At 48.8% G+C, this 14,034-nt stretch overlaps 1 protein-coding gene across 1 annotated transcript; it reads right to left on the bottom strand.

Annotated features, from left to right (window-relative positions):
• Position 1: 1 nt before the first annotated feature.
• On the bottom strand, positions 2 to 13,298 carry TMEM185A (transmembrane protein 185A). Its single transcript, XM_008050486.2, has 7 exons — positions 13,151 to 13,298; positions 12,685 to 12,861; positions 10,147 to 10,354; positions 5,832 to 5,915; positions 2,398 to 2,574; positions 1,704 to 1,827; positions 2 to 469 (listed from the first exon to the last, which is right to left on the bottom strand). The coding sequence occupies exons 1-7, from the start codon at positions 13,255 to 13,257 to the stop codon at positions 225 to 227; spliced, it is 1,122 nt and encodes a 373-aa protein (XP_008048677.2). The 5' UTR covers positions 13,258 to 13,298; the 3' UTR covers positions 2 to 224.
• Between the last annotated feature and the right edge of the window lie 736 nt (positions 13,299 to 14,034).

Genomic DNA, 14,034 nt, shown 5'->3' with positions numbered 1-14,034 from the left:
GCTCCCTGGCATCCAGGGTCGCTGACACCCACCCAGTCACCTGCCCCCTCTGCGCCCCATCGTGGTGAGTGGCTGACAGGCGCTGGGCGCAAACCAGGCTGAGACGGACTTCCCTGGAGGCCCAGCCCCAGTTCCGGCCCCAGGTTGCAGGGTGAACAAGGAGGCGGAGGAAGCGGAGAGAGCGCACGTCCCGATCCCCTGAAGCTCGTCCCCGCACGTGGCATCTAATCTGGCATTTCGATATTTAGCTTGGGAGGTGGGAGCACATACTTCCCAGGGCTCTGGGTAATGACCACCCTGGCCTTCTTTCGGAACATGGGGGCGATTTTAGGAGGTTCCGGAACTGGGGTTTCTTCCGTTTCCTCGTGGTCTTCGTGATGGAGATCGTAGGAAATGTTTCCGTATTCTCGCAAAAATGGGAAGATTTCAAGCAGAAACTGACAGAAATCTTTGCGGATGCCAAACCACCCTGGAAAATAAGAATATTCTCTTTCAAATGCTGAACGTGAGTGACTTTTGGGTTAACCCTCCTGAATGAGACTTTTGCTTGTACAATGTGGCAACCTTTTATCCAGATGCCTCAGGAGTGAAACTTGAAAAACCCCCAAGTACCCCCAATGGGGGGAGGCACCAATGCTCTCTATGGGACGTTCGAAGGGGGTTCTCAGACTGGCAGCACCAATGTCCCTGGGGACTCGCTAGGGTTGTGATTCTCGGGCCCCACGCCAGCCTCCTGGATTAGAAACCATGGGTTGGGCTGGGGTGGGCTCGGGCGGTCCACCTTTCCTGGCCCTTGAGGGATGCTGCTGGGCATTCAACTTTGGGCAGCACAGCTCTGGGGACGCTCCAATATCTGCGGTGTCAAGGCTATGTGGTCTTCCTCCAAGCATCTGCACCCAGGATAAACCCATGGCTGACAGTGCCATCCAAGAAAAGGACTGCTGTCACCCTCTGGAATCTGGAAGGGTGCAGACGCGTGTGGGTCCAGCCCAGAGGGCAGCTCCCAGGGCTGCCTTAAAGCTACTTCCTTGAAGCCCACTGTCCTCTGTGCACAACCAAGCTGTTGGCTGGGCGCTGGCTCCCCCGGGGCACAGGCAGCAGGCACACACCTGGCCTGCAGTCAAGACCTTGCCCACCACCCCACAGGCTTCCAGAAGGGCAGAGCCCTGGGGTTACACGTGATGGAACTCACAGCCTCTTGAGGAAGGGGCCCTCCTCAGAGATCGTTTCAGCTGTGTGTACCACAGCACGCGGTGAAGAGGAAGAGAGAAGAAGCACGACACCACTGACAAGACTCGTGAGGGCCACAAGGACACAGGGGAGGGGAAGGGACAGAAAGGGACCTCGAGCGCCTCCCAGGTTTGGGATGGGAGTTGTGGATTTTTAACTTATCGTCTCGCACCCTGGAAGTCGGGACCCTGATTCCCCTTCTGCAGACAAGGATGCAGGAGCTCTGAGGCTGCTCGCCTTGTTGGTCCTCCCTCAGACGGCCGTGTGTGCCATCCTGGAAGTCATGGTCCTGGCCGGCAGAAGGCCAGGGGGACAGCACACCCTTTCCTTGCAAGGGCCCAGAACTTGCTTAGCCGAGGTCTTCCCATGCCAACTTCTAACTCGGTGCTCTCAGACTCCCCTTTTCAAAGGCTGGGGCCGCCCCCCACCCCACCCAACCTACGTCGAGAGCCCCTGAAATGCCGAGGACGTACAGTGGTTTCCTCCCTTCTGCCCAAACGTGGTGGCCATGAGAGTGATCAGCGAGAGCCACAGAGGGACGAATATCGGGATACAGGAGAAGGCGTTGTGGCCGTCCAGTTTGTGAACCAGCAGAATCTAAAGAAAGAGACACAGTCAAGGCCTTGGTGATGCAACCTCTGGAAAGGGACAGAGTCAGAAGCCAGGTCTCCTTAGGCAGACTCTTCCCTGGAGGTCTCAGAAGAGGGAATGTCAGCTCCGCGGGCGATGGCAGAAAACCACCCGTCCACAGGGGAAAGAGCAAATGAGCTTTCACATCCCTCTTCAAGGCCAAGCGAAAGTCCGTCTACTGGAAATGTTCACAACACCAGGAGTACTGCGGAAAATTCTTCCTGGTGTTTGTTCTATGGAGTCAGCAGTGTCCATTCTAGAGTTTTCCATGGGAGTCAAATACAAACAGCGGACACCCAACCTGCCCCTTCCAAATGTGGAAACTCAAGGCATGCAGATGCCACATGGCTGGGAAAGTGCACGTTTCTCTCTTTCAGCCCCCATTCTCCCTGCCCCCCAAGGAAGGTCATTCTCATCCTACTGACATTCCCTCCCAGAGTGGGCTCCCTGCAGTGGCAAGAGGCAGCTAGCTGCCTCTGTGGAGGTGCAGGACGCGTGGGCTTCGGGGCCTGCAGAGGTCTCCCGTGGAAAGCTTACCTCAAAAGTCAGAAGAGGCACGACGATGGTCATCCAGCTCAGGGCCATGGTGATGTGTGTCCTGCGCTGTTCTGCAATCACATCCATAGAGCGCAGGAACAGGACGGACCACACGATGTAGTAGAGGACCACCAGGCACAGAAAGGACATGAGGATCCACAGGGGGACACACACAACCTGAGGGAAGGGCAAGAGAAGATGTGTCCTTAGAGCCCCCACCCTGGCCCCTGCAGGCCGGCGACCTCGAACCCTTGCTGGGTCTCTGCAGTTGAGACGGCACAAGCCCGAGGAAGACAGTCCCACCTCCCAGGTCTGCTGTGACGATTGCGTGGGAAGGAAAGGGGACAGTGTGTTCACTCAAGGGCCCACCCCAGGGGCCCCTGACACCCAGTCCCTCTTCCTTCGGGGAACAGCTTTGCTTCTGGCCCAGCGGCCTCTGCTCTGCCCTCCCTCCCTCCTTCTTCCCGTCCTCCCTCCTAGACATACTCATTCAGACTGTCCCTGTGCATACACGTGACCTCACCCTGATGGACTCTCTTCCCCAGTAACATTTCCAGAGCCTGCTAGAAGTCCTCGGGCAACACCTTTGGGAACCCGTTTTCCAAAAGACGTTGGCTGCCTGAGTCTTCACGGCTGCCTGGGACCCCACTCCACCCCTAGCGAGTTGACGCTGGGTCTGCACAGCTCCCCTGTCCTCGCCGCCACGCCAAGGCACATTCTGAGTCTGCGGCTGTCTGCTAGAAAGACCTTGTCTCACCCCCACAAAAACCCTGAGGATGAGTCCCGGGGGCGTCACCTGGTCAGGTTCCCCTGTGTCATCTTTTCTCCCTCCTGCCCTTCCCCCAGGACGACTTCTCAGTTCTCTCTTTTCCTTGTATTATCATACAAAGCGACTGTCTTCCTAGAGCATAGAATTCTGTGAGTTTTAACATGAATGTCAGTCTCAAAGCCCAAGACAGGACGCAGAAGGCGTCTGTCGCCCTGTGAAGGTCCTTCATGCTGCCACTTCGCTGATACCCCACTGTAACCTTGGAAACCACTGATGTGTTCTCTGCTATTGTACTTTTGTCTTTGCTAGAATGTTCTCCAGAAGGAGTCACACAGCCTGCAACCTGTTGAGACTGGCTTCTCGCCATCTGCTTGTCTTTGAGATTCACACCAGTTGTTCCCTGTATCCGCAGGCTGTTCCCTTTCATTGCTGAGTGCTAGTCCACCGTATGGATGACTGCAGTCTGTTATCCAACTGTCCACCGAGGGCCATTTCCAGCTTCTGGCTATCGTGAACAAGGCCACTCTACACAAAGTGCCCGGTTTTCTAGGCGGCTGTACGTTTCCATTTCTCTAGGGTAAATACCCAGGAGTGGGACTGCTGGGTCACACGGTAAGTGCGTGTTTCACCATGTCAGGAACGGCCAAACCATCTTCCAGAGAGCCTGTACCATTCTGCCCCCCCGCCAATAACGTAGGAGTGTCTCGGTTTATCTATATCCTCCCCAGCTCTCGGCCTTGTCACTATCCGAGGTCAGCCATTCTGAGGCACGTGTCGCACGACCTCCTTCTGGTTTTCACCTGCCTTTCCCTAGCGGATAATGGTGTTGAGCATTGTTGCTCATGCGTCTTCGCCATGTGCGTGGTCCCTCTGTGAATCCTCTGTCGTGTCTTTTGCCTGTTTTTAAACGCGGTGTTTTCTTGTTTTTGAGTTTGAAGAGTTCTTTGTATGTGAGTCAATGTTTTGATCAGGGATTGCCAAATATTTTCTCCCAACCTGTGGCCTGTCATTTCATTCCTTTTAATGTTGAAGAAGTCCACATATGCGATGTCTTTCTTTTATGGGCCCTCTTACCAGTGCCACTGTGCTAAGTACGCTTGGCCTCATTGCAGGCCCCAAATATTTCCATCCTGTGCTTTTTTCTAACAGATCGGTAGTTTTACAGTTGGCGTTTAGATCTATGGTTCAAGTCGGGATGTGATATTGACTCCTCCTGACTGGCTTAGAGCTGGGTTGTGGGTTTTGCTGCAGTCTTTATACTGCCTGTCTGCTCCCGTCCAAAGCACACCCGTGACAAGCCTCTCCTTTACTGGAGTTCCCTCCACAGTGGAATGTTAGGTTTCAGCCTCACTTGCTCTCTTTTGCTCACTGGGGAAAACACAGAGTCAGACTGCTTCATCCATTGAGATCTGCACGGGATCTCTCTCTGCTCACTTGTGGAAAAAATCCCTCTGCTCACTTGTGGAAAGCAAACTAAATTACTGATCTTCTCCCCTCCCCGCCCCCGTTGTATCTTATACTAAGAATGTGGCCTTGTCTGGGCTTCTTTTTTCCATGTCACAGGAGAAACAGTTTTGAATCCACTCACCACTTTCCAGAACTCTGAAGAGGAAGGAGGAGAGCCTGATCAATAGTGTTGGTTAGGAATCTTCACCAGAGACTTTGGGTGGAACTGAGGAATCCCATCTTGACCTCGACTGTGGAGTCTACTGATGTCTCCTTATGTTTTGGAATCTACTTCACTTCTTCCCTGCCCCCAGCTGAATTTTTTACTAGAGCCTTTGCTCTTTTTCAAGAGTAAAGTATATTTAATGCAGCAAATGTCTTGTGTGCAAAAAGAAACATCAACCAGCAGAGAAAATAAAGCCCAAACAAAAACACTAGCATGACCTCACTTCCCAGAGGTGATGGTGTTCTTCGGCTTTTGGTCTCCCTCTCCTTACTAGGCCTTTCATAGCGGAAACCATGCTGTGTTCTCTGATTTGTAGCTTGCCACTTCTCCATCCTTCTGCCCATCCGTCTACAGTTGGTTTCAGACAAAGGCCCCGTAACTGAAGTCACAGTTAGTAGTTTGACTTAGCGCCCACCCCCGGCAAAAGTGTCTGTGGATACAGCTCTTTGAAAAACAAGTTGTCTGTGCAGTATATGTATTTAGGAGTATCAAAAGTTCCCATCCTCTAGCCTAGTAATACTGTTTCTGGGGTATTTCCCAGGAGAGCCTTTTTTTTAAGGCAGAGATTTTTGCGCACAGACATACACACTGCAGCATGACTTACACTCGCTGAACACTGGTGACAGAGGAAATATTCTGTTTTAGAAATGCGGAGATGGTTTGATAAGTGCATCTGAAGAACACTTTCCATCAATTAAACTTTAAAAGTTATGTTACCAAGGCCTTTTATTAACAAGACAACATGTTTGTGATGCAACAGTAAAACAAAAAAGGAAGGTACAAAATTACATACGTGCTAAGAGCTCAACTCCTGGTATAAAGCAAGGAAATACAAAAACACTAACCGTGTTATCTGCCCGTGGTGAGGGCAGAGGTGATTATTAGTCTATTACCTACTGTTGTCTGTCTGTTCCAAGATGTCTACAATGAACACAAATTACATTTATAATGAAAAAAAGAAACATTTATTTAAGGATTCAAAAAGTTACATACAAGCCAGGGCCAGTGGATGATCTTGTCCAGTCTTAAGGCAATGAATATAAACTGGAGAATGTTGACAGAACACAGGATTTCTAACTAAAAATGAAGAGAAGAATCAGTTAAACAACGTGTAAGTGGCATTCAATACTGTAGTCATTGGGTTAGCACACTGAAAGGCAAGGCACATGACAGGACAGTGGAACCTGTGCCGTGTGGCACTGGAAGTTCCTGACTCGCGGTCCCAGAGGAGCACAGCAGCGCCGCGCCCAGAGGTGGGGCCCGGCCTCCCGGCTCGCCCCTCTGCTTGGTGCCACCCTGGCCCTCCTGCAGCTCAAGGCCTGAGTGCAGGTGAGGACCTGGCTTCCAGGCTCACCGGGAACAAAAGTCAGCGCCCCGGCTCACCACGTGTCCTTCCGGCCCCTCCCGAGGAGTGACTCGACTCTCCTACCCCGGACTCGCCCCCGCATCCCAGCACTTGCTTTCTGGCCCCTTGAGGACCTTGGCGCGCCCAGCCATCAGTTATAGATTCTCTGCTGCCTCTTTAGCCCTGCCTCTTTAATTGATCCCTCCTAGCAGCACAGAACGAGTTAGCTCCCTCCATTCATCACCAAAACAACCCCCAGCCCAAATACACCCACACCTCTCTCGATCCGGAACCCCTCCTAGCTCTCTCCTTGTGAGACAGGAATGATACTGGAGCCCCTGCTGTCTCTGGTGCTGTTCCAAGCTTCCTCCACCGTGATCTACCCTCCACCCCATGGCAGGAAACGGCTTTCATCCAAGTCACCAGTGACCAGGAGGCAGCAGAACACTGCAATCCATGGCCTGCTGACACTGTGGACGCCTTCTTCCTTCTAGCTTCCCTCGTCCTGGCCTTCTAGCATCCGTCATGCGGTCTTGGAGCTCCCCTGCTCCCCTCAGTGCTCTGACAGCTCCTTCAGTCTCCTTCGCCCCTCCTTCTGTGGCGAGACTCTCCAGAGCTGCAAACTCAGCCTTCTCTCCCTGCAAAGGAGACAGGCACACAAATCCACACACTTCCACTTACTCACTCACTTCACCCTGGGGCTGGGGGGAAGACATTTCAGTCAGAACTCTGGCTTGCACGACCTCCTTAGGGGTTCACGCTCAGATCCGTCTCCACCTTAGCCTTCCTGCTGCACGCCAGACCCAGCTGTGCAATGGGCCACTTGGCTCTCCTAGAGGCATCTCAAATGTAGCCAGGTCCCCCGCGAATTCATTACCCCAGCACCTGGAGCCTTGCCCCTCTCCTCTCTATCGTCTCCCACAGCACTGTGAGGCACCCGGAGCACAGGAAGGCCCGGGAATCTGGGAAGCAACCTCTGTTCTTCCCCACACTCTCATCTTCCCTCGCCAGATCCTGTCCTCTGTACCATCCTGACTTCTCCTGAACCCCCACCCTCTCTCTATTCCAATGCTGACTGCCACGTGAGGTCCTGCTCACTGCCCCCCAACACCTCAGCAGACCCTCACTCGCCTCCCTGCCTCCAGCCTCGATGGCCCCCTGCTCCCAAACGCCTTCCAGGCTGCTCCTCATTCTGAAAGTACATTCTGGGGAGAGTCGCCAACAGAACGGAGGTCGGTGACCTGGCTCAGAGCCTCCTACAAGTTCTCAGTTTACACAGCATTTAGTGACTCAGGAAGTCTTCCATGGACCTTACAGGCCGAAAGAAATGCCTAACTGTTGTACTTATTTAAGTAATTACATATAACTTGGTATATTTCTGCCCTCAGTAGTCATTTCAAAAAAGAATTCATAGACATCAAAAGAAACATATTATTTTAATTTCACTCTTGAATGACCACAACTAATTCCTCACGGGATATGCATGCCTGCCGGGTAGTTCACAACTGCCCTTGCCTTGGGATCAGACAAGGCATTCCTGCTCTCATTGTCTATCCTTCACCTGGAGTTTCCTACTGCCCTGGCCTTTTCCCCACAGCAACTGCTGAAAACCCAGCTTCTTAAAGACATGACGTCATGGAAATGAATGCAGCGTGACCTAATCACAAACCTGTGAACAGTTTGGAGCTAGCAGTTTTTATGGTGTTCAACAAACGTCAAGTACCACTGTTTTCCTCGAGTTGCCCACTATGCCCTGGTGCAGCAAGTATTCAGCCACCTTGGCTCATGCTCTGCAGGCCGAGAATGTGGTCCCTGTTCAATCCAGCCCGAGTAGAGGGTCCTTTCTCCCGTGTCCACAATTGCCTCCTTTCCATTTCAGGCTCCAGTCCTATCTGAGTTTTCCGAAGTCCACTAAGCTGACAACTTCCTCCCACCTCTGGGCTTTAGAGTGCCTGAACAGAGTCCCCCTTCCCTCCCAACACAGGGCTTGCTGGCAGACCCCAGTTCCTTCCCGTCTCTGTGTGACCTACACTGGATCACACTCTCCCCAATGTAGGTGTTTGTCCTTGTGTCACAGAACAGGGGACTCAGCTCCCAGCATGTTGTTTCTTCCGTGGGTAGGAATTCCCAGAATGTGAATGTGTGAAAGATTTGCTGCATTCATGCCCAATGCAGTACCAGTCCTTGTACAGTATCTGTGGGGGATTGGTTCCAGGACTCCCCACTGATACCAAGGTCCAGGGATGCTTAAGTTCCTGACATAAAACAGGAGTCACAAGGAGGGTGACAGCTGCCATCAGAGGTACTCTCCCTCAAAAGCCCACCTCTACCCACCAGCCACATTCATGCCATATCCTTTCCACCAGCACTAGAGTCAAGGAACTGCTTCCATTGTTCAACGCCAAGCCCTTCCTGGTGCTCTGGGTCTTGGTCCCTCTGGATTCCACAGGGTCTTGATCCATCCCTGTCCCACTCTCCATGCACCTTGCCCAAAGCCTATACCTAAGGTCAAGGCATCCAGGCCCGACCCAACCTCCAGCTGCTGTGTTCTCTTTTTTTTTTGAATTGGAGTCTCACTCTGTCGCCCAGACTGGAGTGCAGTGGCCGCTCCCGGCCACCGCAGCCTCCACCTGCTGGGCTCGGGCGATCCTTCCACCTCAGCCTTCCAAGTAGCTGGAACTACAGGCGTGTGCTACCACGCCTGGCTAGTTTTTGATTTATTGTAGAGATGAGGTCTTGCCAAGTTGCCCAGGCGGTTCTCGAACCCACCGGTTCACGCAATCCACTCACCTCGGCCTCCCAAAGGCACGGGATTACAGGCTGAGCCACCGAGCCCAGCCGCTGTGTTCTCTTCTAACCCAGCTGCAGGTTCCTTCCTCCAGGCCTTATCCACATGGCCCAAAACAAGGATTTTTCAGGCATTAGTACACAGCTTTGGGCCCACAGGTTGTGTGCAGCGAAGTGCTTGGGCATCGAGTCAGGTTGATGAAACAATTCCGGCCCTGCCCCTTCATGTGTGACCATGAACAAATGAAGTATTCTTTCTGGAAAACAACTGCACCTACTTCACAGGGTTGTTGTGAATATTTGATAAGACACCATGCATGTAATGTGGCTAACACAATGCCTGGCACACAGGAAGTGCTCAGTAAACATTATCCACCCTTATTTTCATTACTAGTATGGGTATTACTAGTCCTGGTATTGTATTCAACTGTATATCCCCTATGCTTGGGTAAAAAGGGCGAGGCATATAGTAAACACTTGATAAATGCTTACTGAGTAAATAAATAAACACATGGGCACATCAGGATAAGCTAGCCAGAGAGCAGGTGAGATGCTAGATCATGGGGTCTGAGGTGGTGAGAAGGTCAGTTTTGTGTGCTAACTGAACTGCGCTGTAGGACCCAATTATTCAATCAAACATGAAGCTAGGTGTTGCTGTGAAGGTATGTGAGTATAGGAAATGGCCCTCCATCATGTGGGTAGGCCTCATCCCATCAGCTGAAGGCTTTAAGAGCAAACACTGTGGCTTCCTGAAGAGGAAGGAATTCTGCCTCAGGACTGCAGCCTCAACTCCTGCCGAGTCTCCATCCTGCCGCCTGCCCTACAGACTGCAGACTTGCCAGCTCCCGTGATCAAGTATGCCACCTCCTTAAATCTATCTCTCTATGTCCCCACCTCTTCTCCTGGTTCTGCTTCTCTGGAGAAGCCTGGCGGTTATAGGCCCGGTCGGGAAAGACATGAAGACAGGAGAGAAAGGCTGACGACCTGTGTGGAAAAGCCAGTGTTCTAAGTCTGAGAGAGAAATACATATGTCTATCATCTTCTGCTGCCTTATGTCCCATGATCTAGAGTTGTGAGCCATCAGTCTCTTCCCAACACATGACAAGAAACTGACATCTGAATAACTGACCAACATGTGTGACTTTTGAAAACTTTCTTAAATATATGAAATCTCACCTCTAGGGACCTGTCATGTCGAAAGCCCCAAACGCAAGCAGCAACAGACACCGGGGAAACAAAGAACAGTGGCATGAAGACCAGAAGCCAGAAGTGGCTTCCTCTCTCGATTCTGTCACAGACCAGAACTTCAAACATTAGCAGAAGCAAGTGGATGCCCACTGCAATCAGCATGGCCTTAAATTCCACACACGTTTCTCCTTCTGCTCTAAAAAGGGAGAGAGGGAAAAGAAGAAAAAGCCCCCTCAGTTCGGAATCTCCATTACAAGCAAGCAGCTATTGGCAGATACTAACTTTTGCTGACACTTTGAAATTTACTTGTAAATTGGACAAAAAGTGAAGGAAAATCGGGTAGCGAGCTAACTTGAACCAAATCTTTAATAGGTAACCTTTCAGCACCAAAGAACTACTAAATGACAAGAAATGAACACATTACAGCCAAACCAGGCTTTAATGTTTTGGCTATGTAAGGATGTTCTTAGAAGCAAAAGCCAGTTACGATTTCCCATACAACGCCCATATACTCTTTTGTTTATTTCTTTAAATTCCTCAGCAAGAGTTACTTCCAAGAGTATTCAAGCTGACTGCTTCTACTGCTAAAGCAGACACATATCCCTTAGGTCGCATAATCCTCATCTTTCAATGAATAAAAGTCACATAAGTCAGATAACATGCAATACTATAAAAACAACTCTAGCTCTGTGAACAATGCTGGTTATAGTTCAACAAGCCATAGTAACTACTGTTAGGTGCTATTTTAAAATGAAAATAAAAAGTATAAATGGTTCTTTATTTTCCTTTTGATTCCATTAGGATAAATTAACACCTGTGGATGAAAGAGAGAGAACAAATGAGTTAAATCTGTGTTCAAATAAAATCAGTTTAATTAGCTGTTGAACTATCATGCATGGACTTTAAATAGATTTATAATTGAAAAATGGTAAGGCCATTGATTAGGAAAAGGCTTTATAATGCACTGAAAAACTACAATGTTCACTCAAAATACAGATGAACGCTTCTGGCATATATATCAGAAGATATATATATATATATATATATATATATATATATATCTTGCTGCTGATACATAAACCTGAGTTTAGGACACAGATAAAAGAGGTCAGATGTTATTCCTGTAGGACCCTACAGCTTTCCTTTGGACATGTACAGACCATGTATGTACGCTCCATACATTCACCCCACACCCACAATTCATTTCCTTGCTCAAAAAAACCTTAAATCAAACACTTCTAAATATTAATTAGTGGAACTCAAAAGGATTAGTTATTTACCTTTTCATTCTTTGAGAAGCAAACATTAGTTATCTGAAAATACCTCATAAAAAATAAAAGATGGACAGCTACACAGGTCATCAATCTTTCAAAAAACATCTAGGAACTTTAAAATAGTTGCACATGAATGTCTCTCACCTGCCAAGGTTCTTGGTGTAGCTAGTTTAAAGTTCTTCGAATGTATAATATATAATCTATGTGATCTGAATCTTATTTTTGGAGTTAAAAACCAAGAATTTTAAAAGTTGAGGTGGCTGATTTCAAACCAGGCAAAGTGGGGACCCAAGGGAGGCCCAAACTTTACCTGTATGATGACCACGTGTACACCTAATCCTGAATTGTACCCCACATCTTTAAAATAAAAATAAAAGACTTAAAAAAAAAAGTCGAGGTAGTCTCAACTTCTACACTTTTCTCACATGAGCAGCTACACGTATCTCCCCCTTCCCTCCCCACCTGACTACTGGGCATTCCTGCTCTCCCCATCTTCCTGGAAAAGGTGCACAGTAGCCTCTACCCTCAAGCCCCACCCCCTTTTCCTGCATGTGTTTCCAGTCTCTATGAGAGAGAAAAGGAAAGACTCTCACAGGCCCCAGCAACATCAGGTTGCACATGGGAATGAGCTGACTCCCAGGAATTTGGACCAGCTAAGACATCCAAGAAGAGCAGGGTAGTGGGGCTGGAGATGGTAAAGATCACCCTTCTCCCCTGCCCCCAAAGACTCTGCTCTCCTTCTCAGCAGCCAGCCTCAACTTTCCTCATTCCCAGCCCCTGTCTGAGGGGCTCATGGTCTCCCAGCCAACCCACCTCCCGCACAGCACTAACAGCCTTAAAACCCCAGGACAAGGACAGGGGGACAAGAGGAGGCCCAGTTTCAAAATTGACTTGGGGGAAGGGAGACCCCTGATGACCAAAGTTGGAACTGTGAATGCCTGTTCTCATCAGAGGAGGGTGGTTTCGTGCTTCTTAGTCTAGAATGGCATGCCAGTTCTGTGTTTGGGTGCATTTGGGGTTATACAGATATTTGTGGGCTGGCAGGGAACTTAATCTCCCAAAATAACAGTGCTTTGGTAAGAAAATACATATCAAACACCTATTTTCCAAAACATGGATGAGATCCCACTTTGCCTGTATTGTAGTTCTTGTAAAACCCCAGCGAGATAGAGAAGGAAATGGACCTTACTTCATTAAAGGTGACATTGCTCCCTCGGGTTAGAGACCAATGGATTTTGTAAAGCAGTATTACCGATATTGAGGATTTCGTGCCCAGACTCCCGTTCCAACTGAGGCTCCAACAATGACCATCAACTTCCACAGCCATATTGGAGCAAAGACGGCCCAGTAACTCCACTGAATGATGCCATCCAAACGAAGGGCCAGCAGCACAGAGAACAGCAGCAGGCAGGCATAGATGAGGAATTTACTAGGGGAAAAGTGAAATCATTAAAGAAGATTCACTTTCACAAACACGTGATCCTGAAATGGGAAGTAACAAGAGCAACATTTTCCAGCACGTAGAAAGAGTCACAAAGCCCCTCCCACTGGGGAGCTTTTCTGTCTTCTCAATAAATCCTGCTTTCTTTCCCCCCCCCAGAAAAAAGAGTCAAAAATTCAACCATCATTTATCCTGGTAGAAGAGAGTGTGCACAGAATTGTTTAATTATACTACAGCATGATGTTTGGGATGGGAACCGGGAAGAGGAAATACGGACTGTGTCTGAGGAAATACTGGGAAGCAGAGAAGTGGTGCCCTTGGAGCTAGTTCTGGAGAACACATGGAAAGCTGCTGGGCAGGAAAGAAACTAAGATGAGGAAGCATTCCAGGCAGAAGGAACTGGCAATACCAAGACACGGAGACTGGAAGAGTCGGACGTGTTCAGAATATGGTCAAGTTCTGTCATTGACTGATGATTTGTTTCTATTTTTTAAAAGGCAGCCATCTGCCATGTTCATATAGCATGAGCATTTCACACATGTATTATACTTTCCATGACTGAATAAATTACACGCACACACTCATATCTCATATAACAGGGAACTGCTATAGAAGATGTCCTTGAAATATTAATTAGAATTTACACTGTTGAAGACTTTAACTTCCAGCCTTAATATAATAACAGGAATAGGATTTACCTGCCCACCTTAAACAAGAAACTGGACAAAATCTACAAACAATCTTTTTCTGACACTGACAATAGGCAGTGGAGAACAGGGAGGGGGGAGACAAAGGAGATAAACCCTATCACTGACCCAGCTTATTGACTGGAGGCAGTTTCCAGGCTGCAGCAAGAAGGTAGCTAAAATTTAGTCCTGTCAATAATTACATTAAGTGCAAATGGCTTAAATATCAATTTAAAGACAAAGATTATCAGATAGCATAAATAAGCAAGACAACTATATGCTGCCTACAAGAAACCTACTTTATCTATCTACAAAATCAAAGACAGATTCAAAGAAAAGGGACAGAAAAAGTTACCAGACAAACACTAATCAGAAGAAAAGCAGAATGACTATATTAATATATTTTAGTCTCCTATTGTTGCTGTAACAAATTACCAAAAATGCAGCAGCTTGAAACAACATAAATTTAGTATCT

The sequence above is a fragment of the Carlito syrichta genome, unplaced genomic scaffold (genome assembly GCF_000164805.1).
Source record: "Carlito syrichta isolate Samal-C Ts95f unplaced genomic scaffold, Tarsius_syrichta-2.0.1 Scaffold147791, whole genome shotgun sequence".
Lineage (NCBI taxonomy): Eukaryota > Metazoa > Chordata > Mammalia > Primates > Tarsiidae > Carlito > Carlito syrichta.
This window is presented reverse-complemented; position numbering and strand designations above follow the sequence as displayed.

Bases quoted from the DNA above. Each gene is read 5' to 3' on its own strand.
- TMEM185A (XM_008050486.2), bottom strand. From the start codon at position 13,257: ATGCTTCCTCATCTTAGTTTCTTTCCTGCCCAGCAGCTTTCCATGTGT. The intron at 1,828-2,397 runs GTAAGCTTTCCA...CTCTTTCTTTAG, and splicing joins TGCCTCTTCTGACTTTTGAG to ATTCTGCTGGTTCACAAACT. The intron at 470-1,703 runs GTACGTCCTCGG...CTTATTTTCCAG, and splicing joins GCAGAAGGGAGGAAACCACT to GGTGGTTTGGCATCCGCAAA.